Consider the following 23516-nt stretch of genomic DNA (forward strand, 5'->3'; position numbering starts at 1 on the left):
GGCCTTGGGCTAAGTCTGGCCCGGACTAACATTCTCTTAAGTTATACTATAAAATATATATTGATTATATTATAAATTTTAAACGTCACTCATATTTTGTTATATAATATATTATATATGAAGACAATAAGTGATATAATACATTTTAGTATAGTATTAATTTACGTTAAATTGATAATTTTCTCTCTGATCCATTCTAGCCCATGCATTTCCTTTCCCCTCTCCATGATCAGGGCCAATTAGGGTAAGCTCGGCTCGACCCGACCCTAAGGGCAGGTCAGGGTTGGATTTTTCTGGCTCTGAGTCAGGGTCAGGTCAGGCCTGAGCCCAACTAAGGGGACTTAGGGTTGGACTAGGGTTCGATAAAGCCCAGCCTAACCCGACCTTGTTTTAGTCCTGCCTTGAACCATGAAGTAAGATTCCAATTGTACCCTGCCCCGGCGGCTCATATAACCTTTTCCCTAATTTCATTTACCAAAAAAAAAATTACTAATAATGTTGCTTTCAAATCGATCTAAAGTGGTCTCATTGTCTGGAGAGTGTGGACCTGTCGTTTTCCGTCCTTAGTTTCTTAGATTTTTTGGCAAGGTAAGTTATATATGTAGTTTGTAAAATGTAAACTGAGGAAGCAATCCAAATAACGAATTTTTTTCCAATACTTTTTGTAAATTATTTTCACAACTCCTTCTTCTACCTCTACCCTTCTACCTGAAGAACCCTAAAATTCCATTATTTTCGCTTCTTCTGAAAGACTGAAACATAAAAAATCTAACTGGATATAGAGTCCGATCCGTCAGGTTCTCGTGTCGAAGAAAAGAAGAACCAATAGTTCTAATCTGATCGGTCGATCCAACTCCGAATCTTTTTCGTCTTCTCTTCTCTTCATTTGCTTTGGTACAAAGATTTCTTTTTTACTGTTTGTGCAATGGGGGACAGTGAAAAGGAGGATCGGAGTGCGAGCAGCGATGTCACATCGGAAGACGAAGGGACCGAGGATTACAGGAGAGGAGGTTACCATGCTGTTCGAATCGGCGACACTTTCAAAAGCGGCCGCTACGTCGTGCAAAGCAAGCTCGGCTGGGGTCATTTCTCTACCGTCTGGCTCGCCTGGGACACTCACAACTCTGTATGCCTTCCGTAAACCTCACCCGAAATCTCTCTCTCTCTCTTTCTCTGGTTGTTGTTATCATTTATGCTGTACAGGCACTGGTTCCCCTTGTGGTTATCCTTAAAATTCTTTTTTTTCGTTTATTAAATGAAAGAAGGGAAAAACAGACATAGGAGAAACATTTTTATTTATTTATAATCATATCTTTTTTGGCTAGATATTGAGATTGTTTTCATTTTCCTACGATTGCTGCCTAAACGGTAGCGATATGTAGCTCTCAAAGTTCAAAAGAGCGCTCAGCACTACACTGAGGCAGCAATGGATGAGATTACCATCCTTAAACAGATCGCCGAGGGGGATCCTGATGACAATAAGTGCGTCGTCAAGCTTTTGGATCATTTCAAGCACTCTGGACCCAATGGCCAGCATGTCTGTATGGTTTTTGAGTATCTGGGTGATAATCTCTTGACGCTTATTAAGTATTCTGACTACCGGGGGATGCCTCTCCACCTAGTTAAGGAAATTTGTTTCCACATTTTGGTGGGTTTGGATTATTTACATCGACAGCTTTCTATCATACACACTGACCTGAAGCCAGAGAACATCCTCCTCTTGTCCATGATAGACCCAGCAAAAGACCCCAGAAAATCAGGTGTTCCTCTCATCCTACCAGCTAGCAAGGATAAATCCATCTTTGAGTCTGGGGATGGCAAGGATATTAAGAACTCCAATGGTGATTTGACAAAGAGCCAGAAGAAGAAGATCCGCCGGAAGGCTAAACGGGCAGCTCAAGGTTGTGTGGGAAAGGAAGCTGCCAAGGACTCTGAACCAGAGCCCAAAACTACTGTTGCAGAAGCAACTACCTCTGATTCAAAAGTAAATGCTGATCACTCGGAAGATCAGCTGGATACTTCTGTCAACAAAGATAAAACATCTAATGGTAATCCTTTAACCCATAAGAGAGGGAGCCGCTCCACAAGGCAGATGCTGTTAGCAGCTGTTGATCTTAAGTGCAAATTGGTTGATTTTGGAAATGCCTGTTGGACATATAAACAGTTTACAAGTGATATTCAGACAAGGCAATATAGGTGCCCTGAGGTTCTCCTTGGTTCGAAGTACTCTACTCCAGCAGATCTTTGGTCATTTGCTTGCATATGTTTTGAGCTTGCTACCGGTGATGTTCTCTTTGATCCTCACAGTGGTGACAACTTTGATAGGGATGAGGTATGGCTGCATTTTGCTTCTTTTAAATTCTGATCATTTTACCATTTGCTTTCTTACCCCATGCTGTTAGGCCTTTTTTGAAAAATATTCCTTAGAATGCTTCTTGTAAACTATTGGTGTTGCTTTTCTTATTATTTTCCTAGTTCATGGGCTATCATAAATAACTATGTGTGTCTTGAGAATTCTTCTGACACAAAACTGAGTGTAATGCAATTCTAATCCCGAACTAGTGAAATCTAATGGGAGATTAGCTTACAACAGGATTACAGGGAATAAGGACAAACCAGAATTGAGAGAATTCAAATATCATAATATTAAAGGACCTGATCTGTTCAATATACTGGTCGAACATTCTATTAGGTATAGGGAACTAACCATCAAAATTAGCAAGCAATCCAACGGTTTGATTTTAAAATATGTCAAAATCCTTCTGAAGATATGAAAATGGATTTCTGACAGGGACTAGAATTCGACGGCAAGAAATTAAGGAGTTCAGAAAAGAATCAGTTAAGGGACTGATATATTGATTAAGCAGTAAACAGACTCCTCAACTGAAATCAGAAAACAGAATCAAACTAGGACTCTTGAAAATGATAGAATTTTTGAAACTGAAACTAAATAGAAAGAATATGATCAGGGATCACCATCTGATCTGCAGGGCTGGAATCACCACCAGTACCCCAACCTTGGGAGCACCACCAAGGGTTCCTGGAATCACCACTAAGGAACCTACTGAATCACCATTCACCACAGCAGGGAGGTCTAAATCACCATAGAACAAAATGCAAAAAAACAACTTCATCCATCAAATTTGTTTCCTTAATGGTTGGTTATATATATAAGGAAAATCTTGTTGTAGCCAGTGTTGGTGAAAAAGAAGTCGTGACCTTACTTTTTTTGCCTTTAGTATAACACACTTTTTTTTAACGAGGGTATATCCTATCATTTTACTTGTGTACTCAAAAAATGTGCTAGACATTGACATTTTTTTTATAAAGACATGATGATAATTCACTAACTCACTTCCAAATTATTTTGAAAACCCTTTTTTACGCTGATCTTAAACAATTTTTGGAAATAAGACTAGGGGCAATCAAAAGAAGGTTACAACTGCTCACTTCACCACTTCGGTAACACAACACACACACATAAATATATATAATATGATTTCTAACATGACTAGAACTAGCTACTTAATTTACCAATAAAAGACTTAAAACAACTCCAGGAAATCAATTCATAACGAGAATAGACTTATGGATTCTTACTTCAGCCTGAACCAGTACATGTAAAACTAATCAAAATTGGAAATTAAAAAAAAAAAAAACTGAACTGTACTTAAATAGATCTACATAGTAAACTAGGTGTAAAATTCCCAGTGAGAGTAGGATTCCTAGAGAAAATAGGAATTATGAAATTCCTGAAACCGGAAGCTATTCCTCTTCTCCTGGCTTGACCAATGGTACCTAGATACTGCATCAGAGTGTTGAAAATGCTTGAGTTTCACTCTTCTGTAGGAAAATTTGTTTCTGATGATGCATATTCAATTTAACTTCGGAGAATTATATACTCACTTTTTGGTTTTTTGGTTGGGGTGGGGGGAGGAGGTGGCAGTTTCAAATAATTGAAGAGTGTTGTGTTAGAAGTGCTTAGAGAATGATAGATAATACTATGTTGGATGGGTCAGTTGGTATATGACTATGCAAAATCATCCAAGTAAAAGATAATAAATAAAATGGCCTGCTTAAGGCTGTAAGAAATGATTTGAACAGGTTGGGAGGATACCCCTGTAGACTTTAGCAAGAAAATAGTGTTAGTTAAACAAGGTGCTATCCAGCCCCTAGATATACTCATTGACAGTCCTCTCTTAATTATACATTAAGTAAAACTCATAATATTTCACCTTATTGAATCTGAGGCAGTAATATTTTAACAAAACCTTGAAACTTGTGGATTATTATGGCGTTGTAAATGACCCAATGAAGATGTAGAGTTCTTACAGCAGGTGGGGGGGGGGGTTGAGTAGTGTAGAAGTCAGTTCAACTAAGATTCTACAGTAGGATTGTTGATAGGTTGCAGACCAAACATCAAATTGATTGGAAAATAAAAGAAGATAAAAGGTAGAAGAAGATGAATAGATAGAAGGGGGGATAGGGATAGGAGGGGTTGGCTATCTCAGCCTTGGGCCTCTCACCCACAGCTATCTCAGCTGTTTAAACAATGATCTTGGCTATCTCAGCCTGGGCATATCACCCTTCTCAGCCTCTTTCAGGACAATGCATTGCAAAACAGCAACATAGCTTCATTTATTAAATTGTGTGGAGGCCTCTAAGGGCGTTACATTGTATAGACTCAAGGGTTGAGCCCAAAATAGAAACAATAAAAATAGAAAGTCTCTAGAAGAGCTGAGACTTGAGTTACAAGTAATTGAACTTTGCCAAGTCACAAAATTAGAAGGTAACTAAAATAGAAACTCTAACTCAGCTAAGCAACTAAAATAGAAACTCTAATTTAGAAACAAATAACTAACAAAATAGAAACTAATGAAATAGCAACTTGGGATATGATATTGGCAGAGCATCTAATCTTCCAAGCCAGCAGTCCATATAAGCCCACAACACTATTCACATAAACAGTAACTTGTGGTACTGTCCACGTGAACAGTAACTTTCCCTCCCGCCCCCCTTAATTCTGTCTTGATCCCTTCTCTTCTTCATGCTTATCTCTGGGCTGGGGTTGCCTTATGTGATGCTCCATCGAACCAACAAAAACCTGCCACATCATCAGACCAGGCTGCCTCTCACAGCAGTTGAATCCCACAACTGCACTGGGCTGGTTTTGGGGCTTGTTCCTGAGGGTACACATGGACTTGCGATCTACATTACTGAGAAGTAATGATTTCAGAAAGAAAGGAAACAAGAAAACAAATATGAGATAGGATTGAGAAGGATTAATTCAATAGCATCTAATAAATCATATAGGAACCAACCTAAACTTGAAAGAATCCTAGGAATATTAGACAGAAATTTGTGTTTTTGAACAGAATTCAATTTCTTGATTTATTAAATTGAATCAACATAATTAATTTAAAATTTAAAGAATCCAAGTCAGGTTTGGATACAAAAAAGATTCAGATTTAGACAGTTTTGCAGAAACAATCAAGAATCATTGCAGCAGATAACAACAGCAAGAAACTAGAATAGCAGTAGTAATTTAGTAAAAAGAAAAGACTGATTACATGCATTATTTTGATAAAGTAACACTTGCACTATACATGCACTTTTATCTTCGAAAAGAATGCAACTTAGTGTAGGACATCCTCCTTGATCACAACCTAGGAGAACCACACATTCATTGATAATAGAGTAAAGTTTAGCGCACACACTATTCAAGATAAGAGAATACAACACCCTGGGAGACTCCTTAATGAGTACATGATGCAGTTGCATTAGACTTTAATCCTATTTGGATGCGTATGTGTAAGCTTTAAAAGGCCCCCAAGGAGCAGTTGGCAGTCCAATGGGTTGAAGTTGACCTTTGGGTAGTTATATCATTGGTTGGGCCTTCTATTTTTTTGGGTTTCATTGTAATAGGCCTAATTTATAAGCCCATAAAGTGGGGATGAAGTTAATACACTGGATTAGTAGTTAAGTCAGGTGATTGAGTTGGATTAGAATACTTAATAGCCTAAATAGAGTTCTGTTTTGATTTACTCTATTGAGTGTGTGAGTGTGATTTGGAGTCCTTTCATGAATCAATTTTGGAATTTTATGCCTAAATATGTAATACACACCCATCAATTGGAGATGATTTGAATAAAGATTATGAATTTTTTTAAAGAGTTTTTGTGTTGTTGAGCAGTGCAGACGGGATTGGTATACCGTACTTAGATTTTCTCCTCTTTTGTTCTCTTCTTCCTCCCAAGCAGATCGATTTCCTCTCTTTTCCATATCTTCCATCGATCTGATTTCTTCCCTTAACGCAGTAGCTTCCTAACCTTTATTTCAGATCAGATCACAGATTTGATCATTGGGCCTTCTTGCGTTTGAAATGTATAATTTGGATTTTCTGATTGCGTTAATTGATATCAGAGACAAACGTGGCCGTTAATACCAGGGATCCTACCTCCTTGTTAGCTATCCACCATTAACTTCAACCTGTGCAAGAGAACTTGCAAACGGTTGAAGTGAATATCAAAGAAACTCTGCAATATTTTGAAGAATTTAAGAACAATTGCTGAGCGTATGAGATCTTCATTTGATAAATTGGTCTCAGTCGTTGGACAATGGGTGGAGGAGCAAGACGGCGAACCACCGATGATGGAAAACGTAGTGGTTCCAGTTATCATTCAAGAATCACCCATGGAGGAGCATAAAATGGCTGATCTTTTGATCGAACCAGTCGAATTTGTGCTTCAACATTGCGACTTCAACACCGACTTCTTATCACTGATTACGTACCGTTGGATTGTGGTCTGATCATTGATCGATATGGATTTACTCCTTTTGATTAGAGATGGTGTCTGTAAATTGCAAACAAAACCTTTTGATTTGAGGACAAGTTGTCGGGAGCTTGCCAATAATAATAACCACTTCTATGATAAGGTGTCAAGCATCATAGAATTTTCAGAAGGTGGATCAGAGGTGGACTACGATCGTGACGATCGAGCTAAAGTGAATGGTCTGATCAAGCTTGCATTTGAAGAATTGATCGATGGTCCGATTTCAGTTGTGAAACCCCACGAGCAGATTCCCATCGAAGATATGTTGTTTGCTAATGACCATCAGAAGATCGTGATGGTTGATCGTGAGATGTGCTAGATCATTGCCCCATTAAAGCCGATGTTTGTGGATGCCAATCAAGTGGTGTTGATTCTATCGACTTGCAAAACTTGAGGTTGAGTTTTTCTCAACACCAGGGGAATTGATGCAGGAGCACTTCCATGGTCGGCTTGAACCCATTTGAGAACCCAGATCAAGAACTGGGTCCAATTGGTTCTTGGGTTCAGTAAGGTATTTAGATTAGTGCTCCGGCGATACCTTTCGCTGTCACGAAGTTCTTCTACTCTAATCTTCGCAAAGGAAGGTCGGCTGCCTTTAAGTAATAAGTAAGGGAGTTAATATTGAGTCAATCATATTAAATTGAGTTAATATTTGGATTTATCTTGTAATATTCTATTTAGTTTTAATAGACTAATTAGTGGTAGAGTTTGATTTACGATTTTATTTCAGCATTAAAGTTCATTTTAGGGTAAGTTATGTTTTAGGTTTTTAGCTTTGGAATCAAATTAGAAGTCTTTATTATATTCTTTAAATACTTGGTTGTAACCGAAAGATGGAGATTAGAAAGAATGAATTGAATAGTTGTTTGTGAAGAGCTTGGTGTGCGTGTCCAAGCTTCTGCCCCTCCTTTCTTCTTCCATGCGATACCTCTCTTTTCCTTTCTATTTCTTCTTCTTTCAAAAGTGCTGAACATTTGCGTATAGCAGTATACGAGAAAAGAGCTCGGCTTCCCTTTTCACGTTGAACATGCAAAAAATGCAGAAATGCCTCCATAGCACCACCTTCATCCCTGTAACGATCTCAAAGTAGCAATAGCAGATAAATAATAGTAATCTTCAGATAAAAATAGTCTTGAGCTGATGACTTGAGCAGATAAAAGAATAATAATCTTCAATAGCAGATAAGAGAATAATAATCTACAATCCCCCCCCCCCCCATGTTTAGGATTACACGTGGACAAATAATGACTACCAATAACCAATGTAGGTACAATGGGTGAAAATTCACCCCTAGCACCCTGCTAGGGGGGGTTTCTGGTGCAAATCAAATCTCGCAATGTGTACCCTAAAGCAGTACCTGGTAGGTACCCTTGCAAGAGGGTAAATGGGTAAAATAGGAGCCGCCACCTAAATAAGGGTCTAGGACCCGTAATTGTTCCCTACTGAAGGAGAGAGACTAATGACTCTCATTGGATAGGCTGTGAGCTGCCCAGATCACGGGGTAAGTATCATGGTACGAATTGGGAAGGTGTTAGGCACCCAGTCTGCCCGATTGAAACTGGTCATCCCTTATTTAGACCATTGTTGCTTGCTAATCCTATCAACTAGTCCCAATGTAGGTCACTTGTCCTAAGCTAGGTATTTAAGTATGGTTAAGTGTAATCCTAAACCAAGTTACTACATTATTTTACTCTAGGATACCCAAAAAATGATTAATTATGAAATTACAAGCAATTAAGCTAACTAAGCATGGTGAACACATAAAATCTAATTAAATTAGCATATGCAACATATAGACTAAACTATTCTAAATTGACTGAACATGGTATACATGGAATCCACATCATTTAAGCATACAAATCTAATTACCCTACTCATGCCAAGCAAATATCAAAGAAACTACTCTAAACATCCATGGGCTAGATGACAGGCCAGCCCAAATCCCGTCCTAAAGATCATGCATCTATGTCTCAATGGGGGTCTCAGTGTGTCACGCATTTCGATTCAGGCCACTGGTGGGCAATCTCCTTCTCTCACGTCCTAATTCTATTCCAATCGGAAACTAGACCCTAAGTCTCGAGTTGATTACAAATTTCTCAAATAAACCTAAATGGATCCGAATGATACAACCCCGGGGTCCCCTTATTTAACGGTAGTGTGCACTCACAAAACCCTAGATATGGGTGAACCTCCCCACACACGTCCTATGGTCCTTGCCTATGAGATTCACGTGATCTAACCCAACATCCCATATTGGTTGACGGACCAATGCCCGAATCAGGATCCAAACCCGAAATCAAAACCAATTCTCTGAACCCAAATCCATCCCACAATCCTAATATGATCCAAAGCCCAAATGGCTCAAGTCTAGTACCTAGAACTAGAGCCTATATGGACTTAGGTCCTACACATCTCACCATTAATGTAACCAAGGTTTTAGGTCTTTGTTTCGCCACTGGTTTCGCCAGGCCACGAAATCGAGATCTCAGCGAGATCTTGCATTTTTTTTTCTTAACTCAATCGGGGATCGAATAATTGCAGGTTTGCGCTCCGGATGAAAGCGTTGCTAAGGGACTTGGAGCGGCAAAGAAAGTTCCGCCGACTGGTGGCCATATGGCCAAGATAGGTCTTGAAACTTGACATTCAGCCTATTTTAGGCCTTCTAAACACAGTGGAATCATTAGTTTTTACAAATTCAAACCCAAAATGGTACTTTGACTATAGACCCTAGGTTGGTAGTCTATGATGTGCGTGAGGTCTACCCTAGGATATTCTACACAATATTTAGAACTCATATAATTAAGGGAAAAAATTACTTGTACACCCCATGTACTATGGCCTGATTGCTTGATACCCCCAACTTTTCAATAACTTGAACACACCTTGCATTTTACGATTTCTTACAAGTAGGTACTGTTTGTTAGTCAGTCACTATTTAGTGATGATGTCATGGGTTAAAAAATTTCTAAATGCCTAAACTAACCTTTAAGGGCAATGAAGTGACCCATTTACCCATTTACCCTTTGGCCATAGTAAATGATACATTCCTTTTCATCGTTGAGAAGCCCTCCACCCTCCACTCTCCAATCTGCTGCAGCTGCTGTGGCGATTTGCAGTAGTCGGAGAAAACGAAGGAAGCCTTGAATGCAACAAGCCCTCAACCATTGTTATCATACCGCCGGCCATTAAAAAACCCCCAAACCCTTCCCCCAAACCCTTGCTGAAACTCCTCTCTCCTATCTGAAACTCTAACCTGGAACCCTCCACCGCAATCACTAACCGCAACCCTAACCTGCAACCCTCCCCTGCAAGAGAAATCAACAATCCTCTACCTCCCACTATCACCTGCAACCTTCCCCTACCTCCCGCATGTACCTGCAACCCGTTCTATATTGATTTCTTCCAAACTTTTATTCTCTCCTTTGCTCCAATTGATCCGCCGCTTTTTATGAATTGGTTTTAGGAAGATCAAGTTCCGTACACAAAGCCTAATTATTCTCCATGGCTAGTTGGCTATCAGTCTCGCCAGTTCCATTCAATTTATTGCAGGGTTCATGGTTTTTCTATGTGACAATGTTTATGCATTTTCCTAAAAAGGTAAAAAGATTAAATTATAAAAAATTGATTCTGGAATCTGGAGAAATAAAAAACATTCGGTGTGAAAGTGGGAAACAATGCATTGATGTATCGGTATCATTCACTAAATCAATACTTCCATCATTTTTCAAACCTTTAGGTTTACAGACTCAGTAGTCAAGCCGTGGCCATCTTTGTTTAGCATTTTCATGGGAAGGTGCGAATTGGAAAATCCCAAAATATTGATGCATCAGTGTCACCCATTACATTACACAGAAGCTTCCTTCAGAAACTATTCAAGACGTCTCTCTAATATGGGAAGAGACAAAAGCACATGGAGATTTCTGAGTAGAACTATATAGTTCTGATTTTTAGCACTCCTAAGTCCCATCTTGAGGTTTCTTTGAAACTGAGTATTATACATGATCTTCATCAATACCTGATACTGTTAAGAGATTTTGTAGGTATCATCCATCTATGATTTCCTCTCCTCAGTTTCAGTGGTTTCTTCTTCACCTTCAACTTCGCCGGTGATGGATATGGAGCACTGCCAAGCTTCTTCTCCAACGGTGCTATTAGAATCGATTTCGGTTTTTAGGGTTTTTTAAGATTCAAACATTGAAAAGGGTAAGTTGGTAATTTTAACTTCACAAGTTTCAATTGATTAGCTGATAAGGGTAACATGGACTTTTCCATTCAACCACTAACAACAGACTAACACCGTCAAGTTTCATGGGGTGGCAAGTAATTGTTTGAAAAGGTTGGTGTATCAAGCAATCATGCCATAGTACATGGCGTGTACAAGTAATTTTCGGTATAATTAAAGTAGAGGTGTAAAACAACTTAAATAAGCATTAAAATGCATCCTCTTACTTTTTCTATTCATCAATTTCTCTTCCACCTTAAAATTACTCTCGCTGTCCGTCACTACTTGGACAACGTTTGCTGGCCCTACTTTTTCCACAACTTCTTTCAACTTGTATATGTACATGCATCATTTTTCTCCTTGGATGCATCCATTGACTTTAAGAAGGTCTTAAAGACCATCACAATAGACCATGAAGTTGATGATGGATTGTCTCGTGGGTCCAGTCCAACCAACACAAATAATAGTAACTCCATACTGCTCCCATTTTGGCTTTAATGAATTGATGTAAATATTAAGCTCTTGCTTTTGCTTAGGCAAATAAACATCCCATCAATTCCCATGGAGTGGGCCCCTTCACTCTCGTGCCAGTTTGCCCTCCTTAGTAGTGTCAATCATAGCTTGGTAATATGCCCCCTGAGCAGCATTAGCTGGGATGCTATGATAGAAGAAGAACTTGGACATTGAATCACCAACTTTCGCTTTCCAACCACCCCATGATTGTTTTTGATAGTTCTTTGTTTGGTACCCTGTTGATTGTATATATGGGGATACTGTGAAAGAATCTCAATGGGATCATAGGATTGAAAGGTGGGTGTGGGGATGGGGATACAACTCCCCTCACACTCTGGGTTCTCCTAAAAGGCAAATCCCACTATCTTTGCTTCTTCCTCCTCTCCCCTTGCCGATCGCGCATCTGAAACAGTTGGTCTAGAACCAGAGCCACCTGCTCCTTTGTACATCTCTGTAGCCCTAACCCTTTCCATCCCAGCTGTCATCCGGCTCTCAACCAAGGCTCTCTGGTACTGTCTCTACTCTGCCTGTAACTCAAAATCCTCCTGCTTGGCCATGTACTCATCAACTTGTGGCTGTGGGTGTCTCTCTGAGACTGCCTCATGAAACTCTTCCTCTGCCCTTCGCTTTAATGCTTTCTTTAATCTTCCTCCCTTCAAGTATTTAGACATGCTCTGTTGCACCGCATAAGGAACTTGAGTGCATTTGGCCACATCCTTATACCCACCAACCAAATGCTGCTTTAATTTGGTTTCCCTCCAGAATTTAGAATCTTTTTGCAGTCATGCTATATCTCCACCGCCACCTTCAGCCATTGTGCAGTAGTTTTAAACCTTGGCACATTGTTACATCAACAAATGCATGCATTATTGATGTATTTAACATCATTTCAAAGTCCAAAATTAATCATATAGCTATTTCCTATTTTCCCCTTGCTTCTTATAATTTTTTCTTAATTAAAAAATAAGTACTATAATTTTTTTCCATAAAATAATCATACCATAAGTAATACAAAATTATAATGGAAAGAATCATCACTTTCCATATTAAAATGCATTAACAATTATTTCATTAATTTTAAATAAATTTCAAAACAAAACAGATATTTTTCACTATTTTTGGGATTTTTCTGTAATTTTTTAAAATATATTTTAAATTTCAGAAAATAAAATAATTAACTTGCTAACTGAAAAAAAAAACGACACTGTGAAGTCGTAGATTGGCCCACTGTGTCCAACATATATTTAATTGAGTTCCAAACAATGAGTATAAACCATATTTAAAAAATTTTTTTTTTGCAAGAAAAACATTTAATTTTATAGAAAAATAAATAATTTAAAATCAGAAAAAAATTCTGCCTCTGTCAATCCATAGATCGATGGACATTGTATAACATATAATAATTTCATAGTCAACAAACAAGGTTAGATCATGTTTCCATGGAAAAAAATTGTTTTTGAGATGAATAGTTACCTAACAATGTTCTTAAATAAATTTGTCCCCCCCTCTCTGGCTAGCTCCCTCCTAGCCATCCCCTCGGTTGAGGAGATCTCCAAAGCCATCCTCTCCCATAAATCCAACAAGGCTCTTGGCCCTGATGGCTTCAGCATGGGATTCTTCCTGAGCTGTGGGGACTACATCAAACCTGAGCTCATCACTGGTGTTCGCAGTTTCTTCTTCAACCCTAACCAGCTGGCTCGGATCAACCAAACTTTCCTCTGCCTCATCCTTAAAAAAGATGGTGCTTCCTCTCTTTCTGATTTCAGGCCTATCTCCCTTTGCAATCATCTTTACAAGTTCATTGCAAAGATCCTGGCCAACAGGATCCAGCTTGTCATCCCCTCCTTAGTGAGCCCGAACTAGTCTGCCTTCATCTTTGGTAGAAGCATTGCGGATAACATCATCCTATGCTCTGAAATTGTTAGAGGGTTCGATAGGAAATCCCACTCGTCGGCTGCCCTGATGAAGATTGACCTTCATAAAGCTTTTGACTCTCTTCGCTGGGACTTTATTGCTGGTGTGATCCCAGATGGGCTTTCCCCCGCCCTTCATTAGGTGGATTCTTGCTTGCATCTCCTCCCCTTCCTTCTCGATTATAATTAACGGCTCTCCCGCAGGGTTCTTCCACGCAAAAGCCGGGATTCATCAAGGCTGGCCCCTCTCCCCTTTCCTCTTCTCCCTGGCCCTTGAAGTCCTATCTAGGAGTCTCCAAGCCAACACTGACCTTCACCTTATCTCCCCTCTTCCCAAATGTAAGCACATCAATCTCACCCACCTTGCCTTTGCGGACGACTTGATGATCTTCTCCAAAGCCTCCCCTTCCTCCATCTCTACCATCATGTCCTCCCTTCACCTCTTTGAACGCCTTTCTGGGCTTCGTATCAACCTCCTCAAATCCAAACTCTTCCTTTCAGGGATTCCTGATGCTGCAAAAGCTACTCTGCTCCACTTGACTGGGTTTTCCCTTGGCACTCTTCCAGTCAAATACCTTGGCCTCCCTCTCATCCCTGCCAGGCTCTCCAGCCACCACTACACCCCCATGCTCGACAACATCCGCAAGTGCCTCCAACTCTGGAAAGCCAAGCTCCTCTCCTATGCGGGCAAACTTGAGTGCATTAGATCGGTCCTCCAATCCTCCTACATCTACTGGTGTGGAGTTTTTGCCATTCCTAAAGCCACCTCCAAAGCTATGGAAAGCCTTTTCTGTGCGTTCCTCTGGAAACGTAAGGAAACCTCCAAATTCCTTCACCCTATCAGTTGGAAATCTATCTGCCTCCCCAAAGTTGAGGGAGGCCTGGGGATTCGGCGCATTCAGGACTCTAATACTGCGGGCATCCTCAAGCTAATCTGGAAAATCTCTTCCAAGCATGATTCTATTTGGGTCCAATGGGTGTACTCCCACCTCCTCAAAAATGACTCCATCTGGACTGTTCACATCCACCACGATTCCTCCTACATTTGGCGCAAGATTCTCCTCCTATGCCACACTGCTCTGCGAGCCATCTCCTTCTCTATTGCTGATGGCTCTTCCACTTCCATGTGGCTTGATCCCTGGCACCCTCTTGGAGTTCTCTACCACCACTTTGGCCCCAGAGCAATCTATACCTCCGACATTCCTAAGGACGCTCCCCTTTCTTCCATCATTTCCCTCGGCTCTTGGTCCCCCCCTCCCCCCTATCCCCATCCTCTCCTTGATCTGGCCCTCCCTCCCCCCCTTCCCCCCCTCCTCCTCCCTTGTTGACAAGATTACGTGGCTCCCCGCCTCTAATGGCCTCTTTAGCTTCAGCTCTGCCTGGAATTTTGTCCGCCCCCAAGCCCCCCCCGGTCCCCTGGCACAATCTGGTTTGGTTCAAAGATCACATCCCCCGCCATAGCTTCCTAGTTTGGAGAAACCTTAACCATTGCCTCCCCACCCAAGTCTTTCTCATCCACCGCAAAATCCCAGCCCCCCCCCCCCCCCACCTGTATCCTATGCTGGTTTGGCTTCGAAGACATCGACCATCTTTTCTTTGCTTGCCCCTTCTCCCAATCCATCTGGAAAAAAGCCCTTTTGTTTATTTGGCCTCGCAACAGAAGACCCCTCCCCTTTGATAGAGAGTGGCTCTGGTTGATCAGATCTTTCCCTGGAAGCTCTATCTGCGATGCTATTGGGAAACTTGTTTTTGGTGCTTCGCTCTACCATATTTGGCTGGAGAGAAACCTTCGGAGATGGTCTACCAACTCTAGATCTTTCGACTTGATTTAGAAGTCCATCTCTTTTGGTGTTTCTACGAAATTGAGCTTTCTCCCCCACAAGTCTTTGTTGGATTCTCCCAAGAATAGGCATATTGTTAGTGCCTGGGACCTAGATAGTTCCATTCTTCAGCCCGCCTCCTAGCAGGCTTGTGGGTTGTTTCTCCTCCCCCCCCCCCCCCCGTCCCCCCACTTTCCCTTGTATTTCTCTCCTCTTGCCCACCTCGGGCATTCTTTGGTAATACATTTTTTTTATTCACCAAAAAAAAAAAGAGATGCAAAGCAACTTGGAGGTGAGATTTGCCAAAAAACTGACTTGAAGAAGATCAAATATGGTGTTTTCCCTTCACAGAGGCGAGATAGTCGAAATCTCGCCGAGACCTTGTATTTATATGACTTAAAGTGGTCTGGTTCAACCGAGTCGAATCAAGACCGCGATAAATCACGAGATCTTGGTCAAGTTGGTGTAGTTTTTCTGTATTGCTTGTCATCTCGTCTCAAGAACTTGCGATACCGAGTTATTAGCGAGATCTCGGCGGGATCTTGAACCATGAATGTAACCCATTACCCATGATTTTTATAAACAAAACCTTTAGTAAACCCCAACCTCTTATTTGATTGAAACAAAAACGAAATTAAACCTTAAGCTGAATCTATAGTCTAAGATCGATTCATGTTGAACCAATTAACCAAAGGTGGTTTGATTAAAAGAAATGGATTGATTTTTTATATAAAACCCAGCTCATCATCCAAACCTCATTTCCCCACTTGAAAAATACTTTAAACCTCTTAACAATAGCCCTTGATCATCAAGAAGGATTATATAAACTTGGGTTTTCAAAAGGCCTAACAGAAATGGGTTTTAAATCCTGTTCATGCTTATCCATGACATAATAGATGCAATAATTACATTAGAAATATTAAATTGCACAGAATCAATCATGGATCACACAAGGGAAGAAGCATCAGATCATACACTTCAAAATCTAAATCAAAGGGGAAGGGGAGCATGACAGCAGACACAAATAAAAAATAAAATGGAACAAAAACAAAGCAATGAGGGAGAAATTTCCTGAGGGAAGGCTGAGAAGATGGTCTGAATACCGAATCCAGCGGTGTGCAGCGGTAAGAGGTCGACGAAGATCAAATCACGAGCAGAACAGCATGATGAACAAAATCAAAACCAGGGGGTAGGGAATTTATATTACAGACCATTGAATGATAAAACGGAAATATAACAAAATAAAAAAGAGCTAAGAGAGGCAAGAGCCGCCATGGAACCTTGGAGAACTGGTTTCCTCAACTTGCTACTTTGATCTCCTTGAAGTGGCGTGAATGGAGACTACGAATTCCTCAAGACATGTATTGTTCCGTTAAGCCAGCGACAATTGAACGAAGCAGAGATGCAGCTGTCTTGGTTATTCCTTCTTTTAACTGATGTCACAGGAATAAAATCGAACGTGGGGAAAGGATGAGAGAACAAAATGAATTCAAAGGTTGAAGAAAATGGGTTTGAGATTGGATTGAGGGTTTCGGTTGTTGGAAAGAAGAAAAGAAGAAAGTGGAAATGAAGTGGGTCGGTTGAGATGAGTGAGGGTTTGATTAGTGGGAAGAAAGAGAATGGGTTAGTGGGTAGGAGATGAGAGAACATGGGTTTGGGAAAGGATGAGAGAACAAAATGAAATCAGAGGTTGAAGAAAATGGGTTTGGGATTGGATTGAGGGTTTCGGTTGTTGGAAGGAAGAAAAGAAGAAAGTGGAAATGAAGTGGGTCGGTTGAGATGGGTGAAGGTTTGATTAGTGGGAAGAAAGAGAATGGGTTAGTGGGTAGGAGACGAGAAGAAGAAAGGAAAGAGCCTAAGATTGGACAATCTCGGCTTGGGTTTTGTTTATGGGATTCAGTCTATGGGTTTTGGGAAGAGATGGAGGTCGTGGCTTTGGGATTGGGTTGTGCTGGCCGTGATTAAAAGGTGGAACGATTAAGTCAGGTCTTTTAGAAAGGAAGAAGACTTTTTTTATTTTTGGAACCCCTCTTCAAAATGACGCTCCTCTGAAAAACCCTTTCTTTTTTATAGCTTTTTTTCTTTGGTTTTTGTTTGACCCAACTCTCGTCGGTTTCTTCCCTTATTTTATTTTTGTTTTTGTTTTTGTGCCTACCGACTCCACTTCTTAGAGGCTTAGACATTTCTTAGATATTTGTTTGTTTTGTTATATTATATAAAATAAAGAAAAGAGCTAAGTGGTTGGATGCTATGTGGCGCCCTCCCACTGCTTGAAACAATCAAAATTCTGCCAAATCGGGGACGCATTCCGAAAGTTGTAATTTCCAAACCATCAATCGGAAATTGACGCGCAATGTATTGCCGGAAAGTTCGTTCTTAGCACTTTTCAATGATGCGAGACGCAAGCGCAACAGTAGTTGGGGACTCTGCTCCAAACATGCTGCAAGTAGACGCACTGGCCATACAATGTAAATGGAAAATGAGAGCCAATTCGTGCCTCTAATCCGCAACGTTGAAATCCTTTTTTGAAGACATTTTCCTTTAAATTTTATTGGGGGGGGGGGGGTTATTTGGTTAATTTTAAACCCAAAGTCTGAATTTTACCCAAGTTTGAAACAACATATGTCAAATCTCCTTGTGTCGTCATCACCAGGGGGTGACAAAATTCAGTGTCTACAGAATGCCCCTTTTTGACCGAGACTTGTGTACAAGTCGAGAGGTAAAGAAAAGATCACCATATTTTGTCACCAGAGCATGTCTTGCCGATATCTTGCTTAGGGATGGCGGAGGTGCAAATACAAATGCAAAGCGAGCGATTAATCCAAGTCTGGAAAAATCAAACCGACAACTCCTGCAAAATCAAAGTAGTACGTGGGTGCTACTGTGGTAGGAAACCTGTCACAGTTGGTCAGTACACGGATACTGCCCAAATTGAGGGTGAGTATGAGATGCAGAATGAGGTTTTTTCTTGAAAATCGGGGGGGGGGGGGTAGCCTTATGGCTTCCAAAGGATTTCCAAAGGAGTGATTTTCTGAAAATTCTGGGGCTGCGCACTGGCTTCCAAAGGATTTCCAAAGGAGTGATTTTCTGAAAATCTGGGGGCTGCACACTGGCTTCCAAAGGATTTTCAACGGATTGATTTTCTGAAAATATATGGGGGTAGCACACTTACTTCCACAGGATTTCCAAGGGAGTGGTTTTCTAAAAATCTGGGGGCAGCACATTGGCTTCCAAAGGATTTCCAAATGTGATTTTCTGAAAATCCAGGGATAGCACACTGGCTTCCAAAGGATTTTTTCAGGGAATGTTGATAGACCATGTTGGCAGCGGTGCACCACTTTGAACCTTGGGTTTTCTCTGGTGTTGATGGACCATGTTGGCAATGGCGTACCGCTTTGAACGTTAGGTTTTCTTTGGTGTTGATAGACCATGTTGGCAGCGGCGTACCATTTTGAACCTTGGTTTTCTCTGGTGTTGATAGATCATGTTGGCAGCGACACACTGCTTTGAACCTTGGGTTTTCTCTGGTGTTGATAGACCATGTTGGCAGCCGCACACCGCTTTGAACCTTGGGTTTTCTCTGGTGTTGATAGACCATGTTGGCAGTGGCACATGGCTTTGAACCTTGGGTTTTCTCTAGTGTTGATAGACCATGTTGTCAGCGGCGCACCGCTTTGAACCTTGGGTTTTCTCTGGTGTTGATAGACCATGTTGGCAGTGGCACACCGCTTTGTACCTTGGGTTTTTCTGGTGTTGATAGACCATGTTGGAAGCGGCGCATCGCTTGGAACCTTGGATTTTCTCTGGTGTTGATAGACCATGTTGGAAGGGGCGCACCGCTTGGAATCTTGGGTTTTCTCTGGTGTTGATGTTGAATATTGGCAGCCATGCTAGCGACTGTGAGCTTGAATATTCTTGGAGGACTGAGGTTGAAGTTGGAACTTTCAATGAGCCTTGAGTACCTGCATTTACATCAGCATGGAAACCTTTAGGTTGTTCTGAACCCATTAGTATTTTTTGAATAGGGGCAATTTCAGCTAAAATTGTTGACCCCCGAATGTCAGATCCACAATGGTGATCTTGTCTGATCTGAGCCTTGAATCCTGGGAGGAGTTGATAGTATGACTTCGAACTTCAACTCTTGTAAGGTCATTGCTTGACACTTAATTTTTCTTTCTTTCTTTTGCTTGACTCACAGGATTTGGAGTTCGAAAAAGTACTATCAACAACCCTAGAATTCAAGATTATGGGTCAGACGAAATTCCCATTGTGGATCCCAACATTTTAGGTGACAACAATCTCTGTTGATATTGGTCCCCGCTCATGCCATTAGGCGCAAGTGCAAAGGATAATCTACCATGCAGTCTAAAAGATTATTCTAAGTTAAATGAGGATACACCATTATTTTGAAGGTATCCACGAGGGTTGAATAGAGTTAACCATCAAGTGATTTCAACTTGGCATCATTCTAGTCAAGGATGAAAGATGATGGATTTGGATGGTTCTTCAAAAGCTTGAGGTTTGGGGTGATTGGATGTCATGGTATGAATGGGTTTGATGATGAAATGAGGTGGTTGTTTCCCCCCTTCAACAGAGTAATCCCAAATTGATCCAAAATAAAAACCTATCCACCTCTTTGTCGACGATACATTGCGCGTTGATTTCCTATTGATGGTTTGGAAATTACAACCTTTGGAATGCGTCCCCGGTTTGGCAGAATTTTGATTCTGTTTCTGGCCGTGGGAGGGTGCCACATGGCATCCAACCACTTAGTTCTTTTCTGTTTTTTATATAATATAACAAAACAAACAAATATCTAAGAAATATCTAAGCCTCTAAGAGATGGAGTCGGTAGGCTCAAGAACAAAAAAATCAAGGGAAGAAACCGACGTGAGTTGGGTCAAACAAAAATCAAAGAAAAAAAGCTATAAAAAAGAAAGGTTTTTTCAACCTAAAAAAAGGAGGGGCGTCATTTTGAAGATGGCTTCCAAAAATAAAAAGAAAAACTCTGAGACTGAGCCAAAACTCCCCTGAGCCGGGGAAGAACCGCCTTTCTAAAAAACCTGACCTAATCGTCCCACCATCTCCATTTCTAATCATGGCCAGACAGTTTCAGTACCTATCCTTGGCTCTTGGTATTAGTCACATCTGTCTTGAATTTGCATTTGAAACACTGAGGATAGACAAGGGGGTTTATGATGTAACAGAAGACATGATCATAAATTCATAATAGAATGGGAATGCATATGGAAATTCATAACTAGAATTGTATTGGGGGGGGGGGCAGAGTTGAGATGAGACAGTCAAACTTAATTTTTCAGTCAAGTTTTTCTCATCTGTTGTCACAAATGAGACTTTGGGATATTCACTTTTTTCCTGCTGATTTTCTTATAGTTGTCAAGGCGTTGCCTAGGCATCCAGATGCTTTTGTCGCCTAGGTGGATACATTGGTCGTCTTGCGTCCAGGCCCCCCTACAATGCCTTGGGTCGCCTGGACGCTGTAACAACTATGAATTAAAATTCAGTTTCCTTCTTCTGCCTTTCTAAAAGACCTGACCTAATCGTCCCACCATCTCCACCTTCTAATCATGGCCAGACAGTTTCAGTACCTAGCCTTGGCTCTTGGTATGAGTCTCATCTGTCTTGAATTTGTGTTCGAAACACTGAGGATAGACAAGGGGATTTACGATGTAACAGAAGGCATGATCATAATAGAATGGAAATGCATATGAAAATTCATAACTAGAATTGTATGGGTTGGGGGGGGGGGGCGCTGAGTTGAGATGAGACAGTCAAACTTAATTTTTCAGTCAAGTTGTTCTCCTCTGTTATCACAAATGAAACTTGGTACTCAGCGTATTTTAGGCCATTTAAACACAATGGTACTATCAGATTTTGCAAAAATAAAGTCCAAATAGGAGTTTCACGTCGGACCCTAGGTTGGTAAGCGACGATGTATTAAAATACCCTACTCTATACATATTTTAGTAATAGAAATCAATCAAAAACATTCAATTAGTGTAAAACAACTTAAATAAGCATTAGAAATTTGAGATGAATCCTTCAATTGTCTAGCTGAATCAACTCTCCGGCAGGTTGTACGTTGAAATCCAGAGGTAAAATGAGCTCACAGCCTTTACAGGGGAAGAAAGGAGGTTCTTGACAGAACTTGATCGAGATATCTTGAGTTTTGTCGAGTTACAAAACTTTTAAAGGATAAGATGGGTCTAGATCTGGGTCAACCCGAGATCTCGACCAAGATTTTGCACTTTTAAAACTCGTATGAAGTCTCGTTTCGACCTCCTGGAAAATCAAGATCTCAGTCGATCGAGATCTCGCAAGTTTTAGAACTATGGGAAGGAATCAGTTGCTGGAATAGTTTAATTTCCAGCAGGATTGAAGTTGCCAAATGAATTCAATAAATCTATGAAGGAAAGAAAGTGAAGCTTATTCTTTTTGTTTTACATTTATCGCTCTTCCAGATCCACTCTTAGTCAAGGCTACAAGAGGATATCCTGCAGGAAGGTACATGGCTGTTTATAGAAAGCTTGTAGAGAAATAAATACCCATCCTTCAGAGAAAGGTCAGAGACAATTGATATCATTGTGGAAATTTCTTTGCAGCCTTGTAATAATTTCCATCCTGATGGAGTCATTATTTTCTCTAACATACATACCCCTCTACTAGCATGTGGTGTCCCCATTGACATAGAAGAAGTAAAGGGCCCTATTATATAGTCTTCAATTTCTTCTGAAGAGGGATTGAGTTGGAGGTAGCATCTTGCATCTTAGTAAGCATTTTCCTGGTTAACGTATAGATGTCAATGACTGTATTACGGGGAGAGATAAGGGTTTATCTACTTAAATGCCATACTTTAAATGTCATCAGTGTCTTGTGGATCTGTTGTCCTTCATGTGACTAAAACTACTGATGTTAAAAACTTTGGGAGACATTTACTTACAGGTTTTGTTTTTCTTTTATACGTGCTGAAAAAATTAAGGCTTAGGCACACAGTTTTGGACCAGGCAATTCTTTATTTGTTTGTTCGACTCTTATATTATGCATTCAAAGCCCATCTAGCTGCGTAAAAAGTTAACTACTCGAGTCTTCTGTTCGTGCTTGAATCAAAGTTGACTGTTTTCAACCTTCCTTTGTAGGATCACTTGGCTCTAATGATGGAACTCCTTGGGATGATGCCACGTAAGGTAAATGGATCAATTTCACAGAACTGAACATTTTAATTTTAAATGCCTGTTTTAATTTCCATTGGCTGACAAAATTTGACTTCAGATTGCATTAGGTGGTCGGTATTCTCGGGATTTCTTCAATAGGTATGGCGACCTGAGGCACATCCGTCGGTTGCGTTTTTGGCCACTTAATAAGGTGCTTATAGAGAAGTATGAATTTAGAGAGCAAGATGCTATTGATATGGCTGATTTCCTAGTTCCAATACTGGAATTTGTCCCTGAGAAGCGGCCAACAGCTGCCCAATGTCTTCTCCATCCATGGATTAGCACAGGCCCTAGGCTTCTTGAGCCTTCCATGCCTGGTTCTCAGATTGAGGTTGTAGATGGAGATATTTCTGAGAGGAAGAAGAGAGAGGACAATGAGAGAGAGGCAATGGAGGTGGGCATGGGAAACATTGCAATTGATGTAGCTTCTAGTCCTGTCAAAGATCCTCAACCCAGTAGCAAACCCACCAAGGCGGCTGTTCTTATTTCTTCAAGGTAGTTTTGCTGCACTATGTTTTCTTGATGGAACTTGCACAGCGTTGATTGACAAGAATTTGGGGTCTAGTGCGGGATGATCACTGCACCTATTGGTTTTGGATTCTTCATCCTTTCTAGGGAGAGAGTGATACCTGGGAACATTTCTAGTGCAGCTGAACAGAACCTAAGTCTCAAACCAGTTAGATATTCAGATTTCGAAAGATTTTTCCTGTAATCTGTGGCATGTTATCCTTGGGACATGGTTCTCCTCTCTCCATGTACTGCAGATCGAGTCCAGACACTAAACTTCACAATCTTGTTAAGTCTTATTTGTTGCGAGGTGATTCATGTACATAACTTTACAAATGATATATTTTTTTTTGCGGGGGGGCCATTTCTATAGAGATTGTTTTGGTCAGTTTTGCTAGTTAGTATTGAAACATTTTAGCTGTGATTTCATTTTCTCCATCCACAACAAACATCCAGTGCTGGTGTGTTTCTTTGCA

The 23516-nt window shown here is 40.6% G+C and overlaps 1 protein-coding gene across 1 annotated transcript; it reads left to right on the forward strand.

Annotated features, from left to right (window-relative positions):
- The first annotated feature begins 794 nt into the window (after window positions 1-794).
- LOC122652571 (serine/threonine-protein kinase SRPK-like) lies at window positions 795-23516 on the forward strand. Its single transcript, XM_043846354.1, has 4 exons — window positions 795-1126; window positions 1373-2332; window positions 22459-22506; window positions 22592-23516. Exons 1-4 carry the CDS (start codon window positions 926-928, stop codon window positions 23030-23032), a joined length of 1650 nt encoding a protein of 549 aa, XP_043702289.1. The 5' UTR covers window positions 795-925; the 3' UTR covers window positions 23033-23516.

Source organism: Telopea speciosissima, chromosome 2 (genome assembly GCF_018873765.1).
Source record: "Telopea speciosissima isolate NSW1024214 ecotype Mountain lineage chromosome 2, Tspe_v1, whole genome shotgun sequence".
Lineage (NCBI taxonomy): Eukaryota > Viridiplantae > Streptophyta > Magnoliopsida > Proteales > Proteaceae > Telopea > Telopea speciosissima.